Here is a 19,092-nt window from a genome sequence, read left to right on the forward strand (position 1 = left end):
CCATTTGCCTGTCTTTGTCCCATATTCCTCCAAACCTTTCCTATCCATGTACCTGTCCAAATGTATTTTAAATGTTGTTAATGTACCTGCCTCTATCACTTCCTCTGGCAGCTCGTTCCATATACTGTCCACCCGCTGTGTGAAAAAGTTGCCCCTCAGGTCCCTTTTAAATCTTTCCCTCTCACCTTAAACTTATGCCCTCTAGTTTTAGATGCCTACCCTTGGAAAAAGACTGTGACCCTTCACCTTATTTATGCCCCTCATGATTTTAAATATCTCAATACAGTCGCCCCTCAGCCTCTTATGCTCCAGAGAAAAATGTCCGAGTCTATCCAGCCTTTCCTTATAGCTCAAGCTCTCTGGTCTCAGCAACATCCTCATGAAAATTTTCTGCACCCTTTCCAGATTAAGAACATTCGTCCTATAGTATGGTGACTAAAACTACACACAATACTCCAAGTGCAATCTCACCGACGTCTTGTACAACTGTAACATGACATTCCAACTCTTATACTCCATATCCTGGCTGATGAAGGCAAGCATGCAAAATGCCTTTGTCACTGCCCCGTCTGCCTGTGTTGCCACTTTTAGGGAACTATGCACCTGTAACCCTCTGCGTCTCTTCTACAACATGCTCCAGGGCCCTGCCATATACTTAATCTTATTGAATGGCAATAGGCACAAGCTGCTCTCTTACATTCAGTTGCAGGGGAAACTACCTGATTGATATCCATTCCTGGGGTATCATCTGAGCCATATCCAAACTTGGGAAATCACAAAAGTAATGATCTACATCTCTTTAGTCTGAGACCATGGGGAAAGAGTTGGAGATCAGGGGATCAGCCATTGTGCTGAATATTTTCTTAATTTAGAGTGTAATAGTGTGCAGGAGTTTTGAGATTACCGTAATCTTTCTTGCAGTATTTTTTCATATTAATCTTCAGGTTGCCTTTCACAGGTTTGCAGTATGATTCACAGTCTGTGAATTAGAAAAAAGGAACATTAATGTTATTCTGAGACAATATGCAATAAAAATAGAAACTCCAAAAAACTCAGCAGGTCAGGCAGTATATGTGGAGAGAATAGCAAAGTGAAAATTACTGGTTAATGCCCTTTCATCATTCTCCACTAACCTTAACATTATCCGCACTCTCCCCATACTCCTCAATGTCTTTTGCATATAGAAATCTATTGATCTCTTTCTATATATAAGATGATGAGAGGTATTGATCGGGTAGATAGTCAGAGGCTTTTCCCCAGGGCTGAAATGGTGGCCACAAGAGGACATAGGTTTAAGGTGCTGGGGAGTAGGTATGGAGCAGATGTCAGGGGTAAATTTTTTACTCAGAGAGTGGTGAGTGTGTGGAATGGGCTACCCGGCAACGGTGGTGGAGGTGGATACGATAGGGTCTTTTAAGAGACTGTTAGATAGGTACATGGAGCTGAGAAAAATAGAGGGCTATGGGTAAGCCTAGTAATTTCTAGGGTAGGGACATGTTCGGCACAGCTTTGTGGGCTGAAGGGCCTGAATTGTGCTGTAGTTTTTCTATGTTCTATGTTTCTATGTTAAATACATTCAGTAACCTGGCCTCCACAACCCACTGTAATTGCAAATTCCACAGCTTCTACACCATCTAAGTGACAACATTTCTCCTCGCTTCCTTCCTAAATCTCTTGTGCTGTAACCTGATTCTGTGACCCCTCACTTTAACACTTGGAGGTGGGGGGAACATCCTTCCTATTTCCAGTCTGTTTGGCCCTGTCAGAATTTTGTGTCAATTAGATGACTTCACATTTTTCTAAATTCTAGTGAATGCAAACCTAGGCAGCCTAATCTCTCCTCATAAGACAGTTCCTCCAATTCCAAGAATCATTGCACTCCCTCTTGGGTAAGTATAGTCCTTGATAGATAATGAGACCAAAACTTCACACAATAGTTCAAGTGTGGTCTCACCAAGGCCCTGTATCATTGTAGCAAGACATCCTTGCTCCTGCACTCAAATCTTTTTGCTCTTAAGGCAAACATATTATTTGCCTTCTTGACTGCATGTTTGTTTTCAGTGTAGAATACCCAATCTTTGTACATCAACACTTCCCAATCTAACACCATTTGCTTTCTCATTGTAATTGATAATCTAGAGATATCATACTGCATCTGCCACGTTTTCCCCACTTACTCAATCTGTCTAATTGTCTTGAAGCCTCTTTGTATCCTCCTCACAATTCACAATTCTACCCAGTTTAATGTCATTCTGTTCCCTAATCCAAATTTTTCACATATATAAATGCCTGTCACACCAGAAAGGACCCATTTATTCCTCCTCTCTGCCCTGTCTGCCAACTAATTGTTAATCCATGCCAATACTTTTCCCCAATACCTTGAACTTTAATTTTACATACTAACTTCTTATGAGGGACTTTGTGAAAGACATTCTGAAAACCGAAGTACACCACATCCACTAATTCTCCTTTATCTACTCTACCAGTTATATCCTCAAAAATCCATATTGACTTTATCCAATCCTTAAGGTATTTTCTGAAAGTCCTGTTATCTCTGCCTTTCTCTGGTGTTGCACTTATACACTCAATTTCTGGATTAGTGATGATAATATTACTCACTGAGTCATTGTCAACCTGCATAAACTCCTACAGCTCATTATGTCCAACTCCTGCACCTGCACCCCCCACATTATTCCTTTCCTGCTTCTTTCTCGAGCAGGTTAACAGTTGTAGCTATCCACACGTGTACTGCAGCCAGCAAGTAATAACTTGTCAATAATTATTCTCATTGACTGTTTTTAAAAACAATTTACTATTATTATTTTGCTCCTATGAAGAACTTGCAGTTTTTTGGTGCATGTTAGGCCCTATAAGTGCATCTTTTGTTTGAGGTTTAAGCACTGCAGGTCTTCCTGTGGCTTATTCACATTTCAACCAATGCAATGTTTGCCAAGCTTTCATCACTGTTAATTACAGGACCTTTCACTGATAATTTGTCATTAATAAGGTCAATGCTGCATTAAGTGAAAAGAGACCGAGTGATTGATTACTTGACAGTTCTCTCTTTCACTGCTTGTAAGGTTGCAGGCTTCTGATGTGGTGTGAGTGCCCCTGCCACATCTTTCAGCTGAATCCAATTTGGCACCTGTGAAGCTTCAATGACAGTTCCACCGTTAGCAAGATTATGTGTGACAGGCTGTCTTCCATTGCATCCTTCCCCATTTACTATGCCCAATTAGAGCACAGTGTAGTTGCTGGGGTACAGCTCATCAGTGGTGGGTTAGGATCTGGAGAATACTTGGATTCAGTGCTATTGACATTGGGATCAGGTCCTGTGAGTGGTGTTGGCTACATGGGTAGCAGGGTATCCCGAATCCCAGGAACAGACACATACCTCTACTCACACTCCTCTACCTCAACAGGGGCAATCTGTGTGTGGAGCTAGAAGGAGTATGTGAGATCCCAAATCAATGCTTTTCATCAGTTTTCACCTATAAAATAGACTTTCTTGTTGGGAAGGTGAAATTCCAGTACAAGTCTCCATAGATATTGAGTACCTTAGCAGGCTTAAAGGTGGATAAACCCCCAAGGCCAGATGAGATTTATCCCAGACTGCTGTGGGAGGCAAGGGAAGAGATTACAGTAGCTCTAGCTGAGATCCTGCCCTGATATCCAAGGCAAGTTGGCAAATTGGATCCAAAATTGGCTTGGCAATAGGACACAGAGTGTAATGGTAAAGGGCAGGCACAATAGTGTAGCAGTTAGCATAACATTATTGCAGCTCCAGCGACCCGGCTTCAATTCTCGCCACTATCTGTAAGGAGTTTGTACATTCTCCCCATGTCTGCGTGGGTTTTCTCCGGGTGCTCTGGTTTCCTCCCACATTCCAAAGATATACAGGTTAGGAAGTTGTGGGCATGCTATGTTGGCGCCAGAAGCGTGGCGACACTTACGGGCTGCTCCCAGAACACTCGAAGCAAAAAGATGTATTTCACTGTGAGTTTCAATGTACATGTGACTGATAAAGAAATCTTATCTTGTCTTATTTTTGTGATTGGGTGTCTGTGTCTAGTGGTGTCCAACAGGGATCAGTGCTGGGACCCTTGCTGTTTGTACTATATGTGAATGACTTGGATGTGGATGTGGGAGGCAAGAACAGTTAGTTTGTGGATAACAGGGTTGTTGATGGTGTGGAAGGAAATCTTAGGCAGCAGAGAAATATTGATGTATTGGTGAAATGGGCTGATAAATGGCGAATGGAGTTTATTCCAGACAAATATAAAGTGATGCATTTTGGGAGCACTAATGAGGCTAGAACATACACCATGAATTTTAGGGTTTTAGGGAGTATTGGGGAACAGAGGGACCTTTGAATACAAGTCCAAAGATCCTTGAAAGAGGCAATGAAGGTAGATAACATGGTTAGGAAGGCATATTGGCCTTCAATGGTCCAGGGACTGAATAAAGTAGGGAGGTTATGCCCCAACCTTATAAAATCTTGGTCTTTATAAAAGCTAGAGTAGTGCATGCAGTTCTGGTCACCAAGGTATAAGAAGGACATGATAGCACTGGAGAGATTCACCAGAGTGTTACTTGGGATGGAGCAGTTCAGTTATGAGGAGAAACTGGAGAAGCTAGATCCCTGGAGCAGAGGAGGTTAAGAGGAGACATAGTCAGCATGTCTGTATGGGGGAAGTTATGTCTTAGAAACTTAGACTGAGTTTTTTGGGAAGTTGATGAAGATGATTGATGAGGGTTGGGCAGTGGATTTTGTCTACATGGATTTTAGTAAAGGATTCAACAAGGTCCCTCATGGCAGGCTGATTCAGAAGATTAAGGCACCTGGGATCCATGGAGAGTTGGTAAATTGGATTCAGGAATCCTGAAGAAGGGTCCTGACCCACAACGTTGACTGCCTGCTTTTCTCCATGGATGCTGCCTGGCCTGCTGAGTTCCTCCACCATCATCATGTTTTTCATCTAGATTCCAGCATCTGCAGTCCTTTGCTTCTCTATCAGGAATTCAGGTCTACATGTTCCTGTTAGAGTGAAGGGCAAGGTCAGCAGGAGTAGGGAACCCTGGATGATTGGGGATATTGAGGCTTTGGTCAGGAAAAAGGAGGAGACATGGGTCAGATACGGGCAGCTGGAATCAGGTATATCCCTGGAGGAGTATAGGGGATGCAGGAGTATACCTAAGAAAGAAATCAAGAGGGCAAAAAGGGGGCAAGGGATAGATTTGGCAGAGAAGATTAAGGAAAATCCAAGGAGATTTTATGTGTATTAAGGGAAAAAGAGTAACTAGAGAGAGAATAGGGCCACTCAAAGACCAAAGTGGTCATCTTTGTACGGAACCGTGGAAGATGAGCAAGGTCCTTAATGAGCATTTCTCCTCTGTTTTTACCATGGAAAAAAATATGAAGATTTCGGAAGTTGGATAGTTGATGGGGTTGTCTTGGGGATAGTCTGCATTACAGCAGAGGAGGTGCTGGATGTCTAAAAACATATGAAGGTAAATAAATCTCTGGGGCTTGATCAGGTATATCCAAGAACACTGTGTGAAGCTAGAGAAGAAATTGCAAGAGACTGGCTGAGATAGAACATTGAAGGGTACATCACAGGAACAGGCCCTTCTGCCCACAATGTTGTGCTGAACTAATTAAACGTAATTAAATGCTTAATTAAACTAATCCCTTCTGCCAACACAATGTCTATATATGCATCATTGTTAGTGACGGATGAAGTGCCAGTAGACTGGAGGGTGGCTAATGTTGTGCCTTAATTTAAGAAGGGCTGCAAAGAGAAACCTGAGAACTATAGACCAGTAAGTCTAACATCTGTGGTAGGTAAGTTACTGGAGGGGATTCTGAGGGATAAGTTATACAAGCATTTGGAAAGAGGGGTTGAATAGGGATGTCAACATGGCTTTGTGCATGGGAGATCACGTCTCACAAATTTGAGTTTGATTGAGTTTTTTGAAAAAGTAACCAAGAAGGTCGATGAGGACGGGGAGGTAGACATGGTCTATATGGACTTCAGTAAGGCTTTTGATAAGGTTCTGCATGGTATCCTACTATGGAAAGTTAGATTGCACAGGATCCAGGAAGAACTAGCTAATTGGATACACAATTGGCTTGATGGTAGGAAGCAGAGGGTGATGGTGGAAGGTTGTTTTTTGGACTGGAGGCCGATGACTAGTGGTGTGCCTCAAGGGTTGGTGCTGGGCCAATTGCTATTTGTCATCAATATCAACAATTTAGATGAGAAGGTACAAATCATGGTTAGTAAGTTTGCAGATGACACTAAAATAGGTGGTATCATTGACAGTGAAGATGGTTATGAGAATTTACAGAGGGATCTTGATCAGCTGGGTAAGTGGGCTGAAGAACGGCAAATGGAGCTTAATTCAGATAAATGCGAGGTGTTGCATTTTGGGAAGACAAATCAGGGTGGGACTTTCACAATGAATGGTAGGGTCCTGGGGAGTGTGGTAGAAGAGAGGGACCTAGGAGTACAAGTACATCATTCCCTGAAATTGGCATCGCAGGTAGACAGGGTGGTGAAGAAGGCTTTTGGCACGTTGGACTTCATCAGTCAGGGCATTGAGTATATAAGCTGGGATGTTACTTTGCAGTTGTACAAGATGTTGGAGGCCACATTTGGAATATTGTGTTCAGTTTTGGCCGCCCTGCTATAGGATAGATGCCATTATGCTGGAAAGAGTGCAGAAAAGATTTACGAAGATGATATCAGGACTCGTGAGACTGAGTTATAGAGAGGGGTTGAGAAGGCTAGAACTTTATTCATTGGAGATAGGAGAATGAGGGGTGATCTTACAGAGGTGTATAAAATCATGAGGGGCACAGACAGGATGAATGCACACAGTCTTTTTCCCAGGCAAAGGGAATCAAGAACTAGAAGGCATTGGTTTAAGGTGAGAGGGAAGAGATATAATAGGAACCCGAGGGGCAAAGTTTTCACCCAGAAGGTGGTCTGTACATGGAATGAACTGCCAGAGGAAGTGGTTGAGGCAGGTATATTAACAACACTTAAAGACACTTGAACAGGTATATGGATAGGAAAGGTTTAGAGTAATATGGGCCAAACATGGGCAAACAGGACGAGCTTAGCTGAACACCTTAGTCATCATGGGCGAGTTGGCCGAAGTGCCTGTTTTCATGTCGTATGACTCTATGACTCTATTGGAGGTGGTTACTTAAAACTGAGGTGTGTGGGATCCTCCCACTGAGGATGATGAATTTCTGGAATTCTCCATCCTTCAGGATCGGGGACACTGGATCAGTGGGGCATTTCAAGAGGAAATAGATGAAGTTTTGAATGATGGGGGAATTGAGGGCTATGGGGAACTGGCACAGAAGAGGCGATGAGGCTTTGGGCAGATCGGCCATGATTTTGAAGGCTTGAGGGGCTGAGTGGCCTACTCTTGTTCCTATATTCTTCTGTTTTTATCTGGGAACTTCAGGCTTCTTCAGAGATGGGGTGGATGTGACCAACCAGGTAAGTACATGATAGTTGGAGAGGTGATGCCAATTCTGCTGGGCATGGATCTCATTGACAATCCATTCTGAATGCTTTGGAGCAGCACAGTGGTGAGAAATGGTCAAACTTCACAACTCCAGTGACCCAGCTTCAGTTCCAGACTTCTGGTGCTGTCCTGTGGAGGTTGCAAATTCTCCCTGTGACCATGTGGGTTTCCTCAGGGTGCTCCGGTTTCCTCCCACATCCCAAAGACCTGTGGGTTGGTTAATTGGCCACTTAAGTTGCCCCTAGTGTGTGGGTGAGTCATAGAATCTGGGTGGAGCTGATGGGAATGTGGGAAGAATAAAATAAGATTTGTGTTGGATTAGTGTAAATGATAGTCGGCATGGAAATGATGGGCTGAAGGGCCTGTTTCCATATTGTGTGACTCTCTGACTTGACCTTTAAATATCCCCGTCCTCAATCACAAGAAGACAAGAAAATAGGAGCAGGAGTAGGTCACTCAGCCCTTCAAACCTGCCCCACCACTCAGTATGGTCATGGCTAATCTATGCCAGCCTAAACTCCCCTTCTGTGCCATTTCCCCACACCCTTCTATTCCTTGATCTATCAAATATTTATGCACCTCCTCTTTAAATACTTCCAGTGATCCAGCTTCCACCGCCCAATGGGGCAGAGAATTCCAAAGATTCACCACCTTTTACGAGAAGAACTACATATATACACCTCAGTTTTAAATGACTGGGGAAAACATCCTAGTATTTACCCTAGAAAGCTCCCTAAGGATCTTACATGTTTGAATGAGGTCACCCCTCATTTTTCTAAGCTCCAAGAGAGTTAGTAACAAAGGTGATAAAATCGACGGGTTTTGCACGGATTCAGGAAGTAGCACTAATGCAGTTGTTAATGTAACAGAGAAAGAGTTGGGAAGTGGATCCAGAGAAGGTTTGGAACTGGGACTGTTCCACCTAGCCATTGAAAAGGGAGATGTAGCGAGGGCCCATGTACGATCACCTTCCTTACTTATCAGATTCCAGCACTGGTGACCTTTGTATTCCTGCTTATCATCCTCTTAGCTGTCTCCACCTTCACTCTCCCCTCCCCCCACCTGGCTCCATCTGACATATTTTTTGTGTCTGTCTCCATCTATCACCCACTTCCCTCTGTCTCCCTACCCTTCCTGACTAGATCTTCCCATCATCCTTCAGCCCTCCTCGGTTCACCAATCACCCACTGGCCCCTATCACACCACTCTCCCTCTCCTCTTTACACCAGCTGTATCCCCTCTTCACCCTTAGTCCTGATAGAGTCAAACAGCATGGAAACAGGTCCTTCGGCCCAACTATCCATGCTGACTGTGTTGCCCAGTGAGCTGGTCCCATCCACCCATGTTTGGTCCATAGCCCTCTAAACCTCTCCTTTCTGTGTACTTATCTAGACGGTTTGTAAATGTTGCTAATGTGCCCACCTCAACCACTATTTCTGGCAGCTCATTCCAAATACACACCACCCTCTGCATGAAGAAGCTGCCCCTGATGTCCCTTTTAAATCTTTCGCTGCAGATCTTAAACCTATGCCCTCTTGTTTTTAGCATGCCCTCTCTGGGAAAAAGACAATGTGCTTTCACCCTGTCTATGCCTCTCATGATCTTATATACCTCTATCAGATCACCCCTCAATAAAGTCCTAGTCTAAGCAACCTCTCCTTGTAACTCAGGCCCCTAAGTCCAGGCAACATCCTGGTAAATCTTTTCTGCACTCTTTCTAGTTTAATAACAACTTCCCTATAACAGGGTGACCAAAACTGTACACAGTACTCCAAGTGCAGCCTCACCAACATCTTATATAACTACAACATAACTTCCCAACTCCTATACTAAATGCCCTGACTGAAGAAGGCCAGTGTGCCAAACGCCTTCGTCACCACCCTGTCTACCCATGATGTCGTTTTCAGTGCACTATGCACTTGCACTCCTAGGTCCCTCTGTTCCATAACACTCCCCAGGGCCCTACCATTCACTGTACAAGTCCTACCCTGGTTTGATTTCCCAAAATGCAATACCTCACATCTATCTGGATTGAAGACCATTTGCCAATCCTCAGCCCACATACTGAGCTGATCATGATCCCCCTGTAATTTTTCATAACCTTCTGCACTGTCTACAACACCACCTATCTTAGTATCATTCGCAAACTTACTAACTATGCCTTGTACATTCACATCCAAATTGTTTATATAAATTGCAAACAACAAAGGTCCCAGCACTGACTCCTGTGACATACCACTGGACACTGGCCTCCATTCCAAGAAATAATCCTCGACCATCACCCTCTTCTTCCTACCACTGAGCCAATTATAAATCCAATCTGCTATCTGCCCCTAGATCCCATGCAATCCAACCTTCCAGACTAGCCTGCCATGAGGGACCTTGCTTAAGTCCACATAGACAAAATCCTCTGCCCTACCCTCATCTACCCACTTGGTTACCTCCTCAAAGAACTCCAAGACATTTGTCGAACACTACTTTCCATGCACAAAGCCATGTTGACTGTCCTGAATCAGACTCTGTCTCTCCAAATGTTGGTAGATCCTGTCTCTCAGAAACCGCACCCCCCCCAGCAATTTACCCACCGGAGATGTCAGATTCATCAGCCTGTAGTTTCCTAGCTTGCTTTTGCTATCCTTTTTAAACAATGGTACCACATTAGCCACTCTCCAGTCCTCCGGAACCTCACCTGTGGCCAAAGATCTCTGCAAGGGCCTCCGCAATTTCTTCTCCAGCTTCCCACAAGGTCTGAGAACACACTAGGTCAGGCCCTGGGGATTTATCCACCTTAATGCACTTCAAGGCCTCCAGTACCTCCTCCCTGCTAATTTGTATGAGGTCCAAGACATCACCACTCATTTCCACCATTTCCTTAGCTTCCATCATTTTCTCCACAGTAAAAATTGAATGGAAATACAGGAAGTACCCGGATTACGAACGAGTTCTGTTTTTGAGTCTGTTCGTAAGGTGAATCTGCATGTAAGTCGGAACAGTTACATACAGTTCGCATCTAGCGTCAATTAGTCCTAAATCACTGCAAGCTTCAGTTATTTATTGCTATGTATTAAGATCCAAATGGAACTTTGATTCCAGTTTCATTATAGTCCCACACATAATGTGAAGCAATCTAAAATACAGCATAACTTGTTATCGCCGGGACATGTGAAGACGGTCATCAGTCTTATGTGCGTTTGGTGTCATTCATTACAGTACAGTACTGTGGAGGTACAGTTAGCACATTGAGTGGATTTTGTGTATTTTCCGACTGACGGACAAAATCAACTTAAGGACATCTGTAGAAATGGACCTCGGTCATTACCCGGGGACGACCTGTCAGGGGAGAGCGAGTGCTGGATAGATAGATAGATAGATAGATAGATAGATAGATAGATAGATAGATAGATAGATAGATAGATAGATAGATAGATAGATAGATAGATAGATAGATAGATAGATAGATAGATAGATAGAGAGGGAGAGAGAGATAGAGAGAGATAGACAGAGATATAGAGATAGATAGAGAGATAGATATGGTTGGTGGGGGCAGCGGGAGAGGGGGCTGGTGACCATTCATGGTGTCCCTCATCATTCGGAACTCCTTGAACATCCCTGCCCCGAAATAGCGGTACAGACTGTAACACATGAAATCCACGATCCAGCCGTTCGCCACCTCCATCACCTGGAAAAAGTCAACACTGACAGGCAAACCGTTCTGCGCCCAATTCCGCGCTTTCTTCCCGCCGTTCGTAAGTATGGGCGATCGTAAGTCGGGCGTTTGTAACCCGGGTACTTCCTGTATTCATTAAAAATCACTCCCATTTCCTTTGGTTCCACACATAGATGGCCATGCTGATCTTTAAGGGGACCTGTTCCCTCCCTAGCCACTATTTTACTCTTAATGCACCTATAGAATCTCTTGGGATTTTGCTTCACCTTACCTGTCAGATCCTTCTCATATCAGAATCAGGTTTATTATCACTGACATATGTTGTGAGATGTGTTGTTTTTCAGTAGCAGCACAGTGCAAGACATAAAATTACTACAAGTTGCCAAAAAATAAATAAATAAAATAGTGCAAGAGAGGAATAACGAGGTAGAGTTCATGGACCATTCAGAAATCTGATGGCGGAGGGGTAGAAGCTGTTCCTGAGTTGAGTGTGGGTCTTCAGGCTCCTGTATCTCCTTCCTGATGGTAGTAAAGAGAAGAGGGCATGTCCAGGATGGTGAGGGTCCTTAATGATGGATGCTGCTTTCTTGAGGCACTGCCTCTTGAAGATGTCCTCAGTGGTGGGGAGGGTTGTGCCCATATTGGAGCTGTCTGAGTCTACAACCCTCTGCAGCCTCTTTTGATCCTGCACATTGGAACCTCCATACCAGGCAGTGATGCAACCAGTCAGAACGCTCTCCACTGCACGTCTATAGAAATTTGTGAGTCTTTGGTGATGTACCAAATCTCCTCAAACTCCAAACAAGATAGAGTCGCTGCTGTGCCTTCTTCGTGATTGCATCAATGTGTTGGGCCCAGGGTTAGGGATAGTTCCTCTGAGACGTTGACACCCAGGAACTTCAATCTGCTGAGTTAGGAGGGCAAAACATCCTCTTTTTGCTCTCCTAACTTCTCTCTTAAAGGCACTCCTACACTCCTTGTAGTCATCAAGAGATTCATTAGTTCCCAATTGCTTATGTGTAGTGCATGCCTCCCTCTTTTTCTTAACCAGAGCCTCAATATCTCTCGTCAGCCAGGGTTGCCGAAACCTGCCAGCCATGCAGGCCCTGAACTCTTGACATCACACATTTAAAGGCCTCCCACTGGGCAGACACTCCTTTCCCTATAAACAATCTCACCCAATCAATCACTGCAAGATCCTACCTAATGGCTCCAAAATTTGATCTTAACATGTGAACTGGTCATATCCTTCCCCACAACTATTTTAAAACTAAAACAATTATGGTCAGTGGACCCAAAGTGCTCACTGACAGACACTTCCACCACTTGCCCTACCTCATTCCCCAGGAGAGGTCCAGTGTTTCACCCTTTCTAGTAGATCCCTCTATATATTTATAAGGGAAGCTTTCTTGGACACATTTCACAAATTCCACTCCCTCCAAGCCGTTTACACTATGGTTGGCCCAGTCAATATTAGGGAAGTTAAAATCTCTCACTAATACTACCCTATTATGTTTACAACTAGCTGCAATCTCTCTACATATCTGCTCCTCCAAATCCTGCTACTGGGGAGCCTATAATACAATCCCATCAGAGTGACCGTCCCCTTCTTGTTTCTATGGCCTCACTGGATGATCCCCCAAGAATATCCTCTCTAAGGACCGTTGTTACATCCTCTCTCATCAAGAAGGCAACTCCCCTCCTCTCTTACCTGCACCTCTGTCACACCTGTAGCATTTGTACCCTGATGCAGGATTTTGATCCAAAACGTCAACAATTCTTCTCCCCCCACAGATGCTGCTCGACCTGCTGAGTTCCATATTCTTTGTTCTTAAATAATTTTTCAGTTAAGGGAACCACAACTATGCACAATATGTGTTTGATAAAGTTCCTCATGGAAGGCTCATTCAGAAAGTCAGGAGGCAAGGGATGCAGGGAAGCTTGGCTGTGTGGATTCAGAATTGGCTCACCCATAGAAGGCAGAGAGTAGTGGTAGATGGATCATATTCTGCCTGGAGGTCGGTGACCAGTGGTGTTCTGCAGGGATCTGTTCTGGGACCCCTGTTCTGTGATTTTTATAAATGACTTGGATGAGGATATGGAAAGGTGGGTTAGTAAGTTTGCTGATGACACTAAGCTTGGTGGTGTCCTGGATAGTGTAGAAGGTTGCTGTAGATTTCAACAGGACATTGATAGGATGCAGAGCTGGGCTGAGAAGTGGCAGATGGAGTTCAACCTGGATAAGTGTGAAGTGATACACTTTGGGAGATCGAATTTGAAGGCAGAATACAAGGTTAATGGCAGGACTCTTAGCAGTGTGGAGGAACAGAGGGATCTTGGGGTCCATGTCCCTAGATCCCTCAAGGTTGTCGTGCAGGTTGATTGGGTTGTTAGGACGTCTTATGGTGTGTTGGCCTTCATTAGTCAGGGTATGGAGTTCACGAGCCACGAGGTAATGTTGCAGCTCTTTAGAGCTATGGTTAGACCACACTTGGAGTATTGTGTTCAGTTCTGGTCACCTCACTATAGGAAGGATGTGGAAGCTTTAGAGAGGGTACAGAGGAAATTTACCAGCATGCTACCTGGATTGGAGAGCATGTGTTATGAGGATAGGCGGAGCGAGTTAGGGCTTTTCTCTTTGGAGAGAAGGAGGATGAGAGGTGATTTGATAGAGGTGTACAAGGTGATAAGAGGCATAGATTGAGTGCACAGTCAGAGACTTTTTCCTAGGGCAAAAATGGCTAACACGAGGGGGCATAATTTTAAGGTGATTGGAGGAAAGTATAAGGGGGATGTCAGAGGTATTTTTTTTACACAGAGAGTGGTGGGTGCATGGAACGCACTGCTGGCAGAGGTTGTGGGGGCAGATAGATTAGGACTATTTAAGAGACCCTTGATTAGCCACATGAATAATAGAGAAATGGGAGGGAATGTTTAACATTTGGGAGGGAAGGGTAAGATAGATATTAGAGTAGGTAAAATGTCGGCACAACATTGAGGGCCGAGGGGCCTGTACTGTGCTATAATGTTCTTTGTTCTATTCCAGGTGAGGCCTCACCAACACCCTGTACCACTGGAACACAACCTCCCTATTTGTAAACTCCAACCCCTTTGCAATGAAGGCCAACATGCTGTTTGCATTCTTAACTACTTGTTAAACCTGCCTGTTAGCTTTTTGTGATTCATGCTCTCAAATACATTGATCCCTCTGAACCTCACTCACCTGTAGTCTCTCTCCATTTAGATAATAATCTGCCTTCTGATTCCCCTTACCGCAGTGCATGCCCTCACACTTCCCCACATCAAACTCCATGTGCCAGCCTTCTGCCCCCTCTCTCAGTCTATCTCGATCCCGTTGCAGAGTCACACTGTCCTTACCACAACATGCCCTTCCATCTACTTTCGAATCACCAGCAGCAAATATAGAAACCTTACACACTGTTCCTTCCTCCAGGTTATTAATGTAAATAGTGAACGACTGTAGGCCAGGAACTGATCCCTGGGGTACTCCACTAATTACCTCTTTCTAGTCTGAAAAGTCCAACTCTCTGTTTTCTACAAGACGGCTAGTTTTCAATCTATTCTAACACACTAGCATAGTGGTTAGCATAATGCTTTACAGCGCCAGAGACCCGGGTTCAAATCCGGCCACTGTCTGTAAGGAGTTTGTACGTTCTCCCCGTGTCTGTGTGAGTTTCCTCCGGGTGCTCCAGTTTCCTCCCACATTCCAAAGACGTACAGGTTAGGAAGTTGTGGGCATGCTATGTTGGCACCAGAAGCGAGGCGATACTTGCGGGCTGCCGCCCAAAATCACTACGCAAAAAGATGTATTTCACTGTGTGTTTCGATGTACATGTGACTAATAAAGATCTTATCTCATCTTACTTCCTCCAATACCATGGGCTTTTAACTTATGCACCAACTTCCTATGTGGCATCTTGTCAAATGCCTTTTGGAAATCTAAATAAACCACATCTTCAGGTTCCCCTCTATCACCTTTCCCTGCTATATCCTCAAAGAATTTGAGCAAATTTGTCAAACATATTTACCTTTCATAAAACCATGTTTAACTGTATTCATCTTTACTGGTTGATTAGCTGATTCCTTATTAGCTTAATAACTGTTAAACTAACTGCCCTGTAGTTCTCCACCATCTGCCTTTCTCTACTTTAGAGAAGAAAATCACATTGGCAGCTTTCTTTTCTTTTGGTACCCTCCTAGAATTTGGTGAGTTATGAAAATTTTCAACTAAAGAGTCCACTGTCTCTGCAGCCACATCCGTTAAAGGCGTAATGTACAGTGCATCTGGTTCTGGCAACTTATCCGCCTTTAGCCTCCTGAGATTCTCCAATATTTTATTTTTTTAATTGGAATTTTGTAAGTTCCATCCTGTTATTAGCCCATCTGATATCTTAGGGCAATTAGTAATGTCTTCCATGGTGAAGAATGATAAAACAAAAATCAACATATCTGTCATTTCTTTGTTTGCTGTTATTAATTCACCAGCCTCGTTCTCAGAGGTCCCACATTTACCTTAGCCACCCACTTCCTATTTATGTATCCAGAGAAACGTTTACTGTTTGATTTTATACTACATGCAACTTTATTCTCAAAGTTTATTTTCTCTCTTCTTATGAATGTTTTACTCTCCTGCTGCTGGATCCTGAAAACTTCTGCTCTCTGGTCTATCACCAGCCCTTGCCACTTTGTATACCCTACTTTACAATTTAACATTATCCTCTTTTGTTAACCACTGATTTTGCCTCTTTCTCATGGAACCCCTCCCTTTGATTGGGATAAACTCAAACTGAGCATTATAGACCAGCTGTTTGAATATCAGCCACTGTTCCTCTGCTGACCTGTCTCTCAGCTCATTTGCTCAGTCAACCTTAGACAACTCCTACTTCACAACATTATAATTGCCCTTAATTAAATTGAGGGCACTGGTTATGAATCTTTTGGTATTTATCCTCAAACTGCATTTGGAATCCTATTGCGTTGTGGTCACTAGATCCATTATTAATCCTTCTACATTACATAAGACTAAATTTGAAACAGCTCGATTCTGGGTAGGCTCCACAATGTACTGTTCAAAAAACAATCCCTGACACACTCCACAAATTCTTTTTTCTGCAATATCCTTGACAGTCCATCCAATCAATATGTAGATTAAAATCTCCCATGATAAGTGCAGTTCCCTTCAAATATGCCCTGGATACTTCCCCATTTATGCTCTTCCCTATTGTGGTCATATTTTGGAGGTCTTTAGACACACCTGTGTCTCCTTTCCTCTGCTGTTCATGATTTCAACCCAAACTGATTCCACATCACTATCCACTGCCTTTAATTCATGAATCAGTAACACTTGATTAACAACTCTACCCTGCCTCCTTTCCCTTTTAGCCTTTTCTTTTGGTACTGTGTCTAACCTAGAATATTAGAGATAACCTAGAAACAGATAGGCTCTGTTGTAGGCCTATTGGCTAGATGCCATCAAGGAGCAAATGGAAAATGAAAATGAATTTCTTGCAGGTAGCCAGATTTGAGGGTGATGTTCCATAGAACCTCCTGATTGAAGGAATTTGTGGTGAGGTCCAAAAGACCAGGTATGGCGGCTGGTGCTGCCTTCTGCATTTTTCTTGGAGTGATCATGTGGTGAAGATCATGTCCACTGTGCCTCCAAGTTGGTACTATGTTTGGGGATTAGCTCTTTGGCAACTGGGAGGGCTTGGTTGAGGAGGACCCAAATGATAACATTCCCTGTGGCAGATCATGAGGAGGCCACTTTTGTTACCAAAGTCAGACTTCTCTCCTATCTTGAAACTGGTTCTGATTCCTCTTCCCAGATGTGGACAATGAGATTAGGGATTCATGACTGAAGGTTCTCCCACCAAGTCTTAGATCTTCAGTAGGGATACTATCTTCTGAGGCCTTGACTCTTACCAGCATAAACACACATACACTTTTCTGCTTATATTCCCACCAACACAAACTCACACACGTGCACACCTGTGTCACTCTATCACTAACAGATATATTTATAATGCACACACGCTTACTTATTCCTACTTGCACCAGCACACACACACACTCCCACCTACTTCCACCTTCTCACACATTTACTCACATAACTACTTATGTACGAATTCTTATTTAATAACACATCTACTCACACTCATACACACTGATTCACAAGCACACTGATTCACATGCACACCTACTTACATTTTCAAACTTCAGATCACACACTTTCAAAATACAGAGAGATTATCACTAAATAAAGAATGCCAAGACTTAATATTAAAATGTTTTCTTTCCTCATTTCTGACTAAAGTGGGCTTGGTGGAGCAAGGCCACCTGTATAGCTTTCACCCAGAGAGTTGTCAGTATTTGGAATTAGCTGCCAGAGGTAGTGGTTGAGGCAGATACATTAACAACATTTAAAAGGTGAAAAACACTATGATGCTGGAGGAACTCAACAGGCCAGGCAGCATCCGTGGAGAAAAGCAGGCGGTCAACGTTTCGGGTCAGGACTCTACTTCAGGGCTGAAGATAGGAAAAGGGAAGCTCAATATATCAGAGGGAAAAGCAGAGCAGTGATAGGTGGACAAAGGAGGGGAGGTGGGGTGGGCACAAGGTGGTGATTAGCAGATGCAAGTAAGAGATAGTGATGGGCAGGTGCGGGGAGGAGGGGAGAGCAGATCCACCAGGGGATGGGTCAAAGGTAAGGAGAGAGAGGACAAGAAAAGGGTAAAAAGAAAGGGTGATAGGCTAGGAAAGAAGAGAAACATAATGGGGGGGAGGGGGGGTTTGTGGAGAAGGTGGGGGGGGGATTACCTAAAGTGGGAGAATTCAATGTTCATGCCGTTAGGCTGCAAGGTTCCAAGACGGAGAATGAGGTGCTGTTCCTCCAATTTGTGCTTGGAATTCTCCTGGCAGTGGAGGAGGCCGAGGACTGACACATCGGTGATAGTGTGGGATGGGGAGTTGAAGTGACTGGCAACGGGGAGATGCAGATCGCGGTTACAAACAGAGCGCAGGTGCTCTGTGAAACGGTCACCTAGACTGCGTTTGGTCTCAACAATGCAGAGGAGACTACACTTGGAGCACTGAATGCAGTAGATGATATCAAGGGAGGTGCAGGTGAATCTCTGTCTCACCTGAAAGGACTGTTTGGGTCCCTGGCTGGAGGTGGTGTAGGGGCAGGTGTTGCACCTATGGCGAAGGCAGTGCAAAGTTCCTGGGGTGGGAGTGGGATGGGTCGGGGGGGGGGAGTGAACTAGGGAGTCGTGGAGAGAGTGGTCCCTGTGAAAGGCAGAAAGGGGTGGGGTCCCATTGGAGATGGCGGAAGTGGTGGAGAATGATGTGTTGGATACATAGGCTGGTGGGATGAAACGTGAGGACAAGGGGGACCCTATCCCTGTTGCATCTAGGAGGGGTGGGGGTGAAAGTGGAGGTGCGGGAAATGGCAGAGATACAGGTGCGAGCTCTCTCGACCACGTCAGGGGGAAGCCCCGGTTAGAAAAGAAGTTGGACATCTCAGATATCCTGGAGTGGAAAGCCTTATAATGGGAGCAGATGCGGTGGAGGCGGAGAAATTGAGAAAAGGGGATAGCATCCTTGCAAGAGATGAGATGGGAGGAGCTGTAATCGAGGTATCTATGGGCGTCAGTGGGTTTGTAGAAGATGTTGGTGGATAAGGAATCTCCTGAGGTGGAGACAGAAAGATCGAGAAAGGAGAGAGAGGTGTCAGAGATAGTCCAAGTGAATTGGAGAGCAGGGTGAAAATTAGTGGTGAAATTTATGAAACTGTCAAGTTCCGCACAGGTACTAGAGGTGGCACCAATGCAGTCGTCGATACAGCAGAGAAAGAGTTGAGG

At 44.2% G+C, this 19,092-nt stretch overlaps 1 protein-coding gene across 1 annotated transcript in view; it reads right to left on the reverse strand.

Moving 5' to 3' along the window:
• Positions 1-19,092, reverse strand: part of LOC127573415 (netrin-3-like) — a 267,637-nt gene that overhangs the window by 10,994 nt on the left and 237,551 nt on the right. Inside the window, exon 6 of the mRNA XM_052021620.1 lies at positions 905-979. Within this exon, the coding sequence (XP_051877580.1) occupies positions 905-979 (75 nt within the window). The remainder of the gene's footprint in view (positions 1-904; positions 980-19,092) is intronic.

This window comes from Pristis pectinata, chromosome 8 (assembly GCF_009764475.1).
Source record: "Pristis pectinata isolate sPriPec2 chromosome 8, sPriPec2.1.pri, whole genome shotgun sequence".
In the NCBI taxonomy this organism is placed as follows: domain Eukaryota; kingdom Metazoa; phylum Chordata; class Chondrichthyes; order Rhinopristiformes; family Pristidae; genus Pristis; species Pristis pectinata.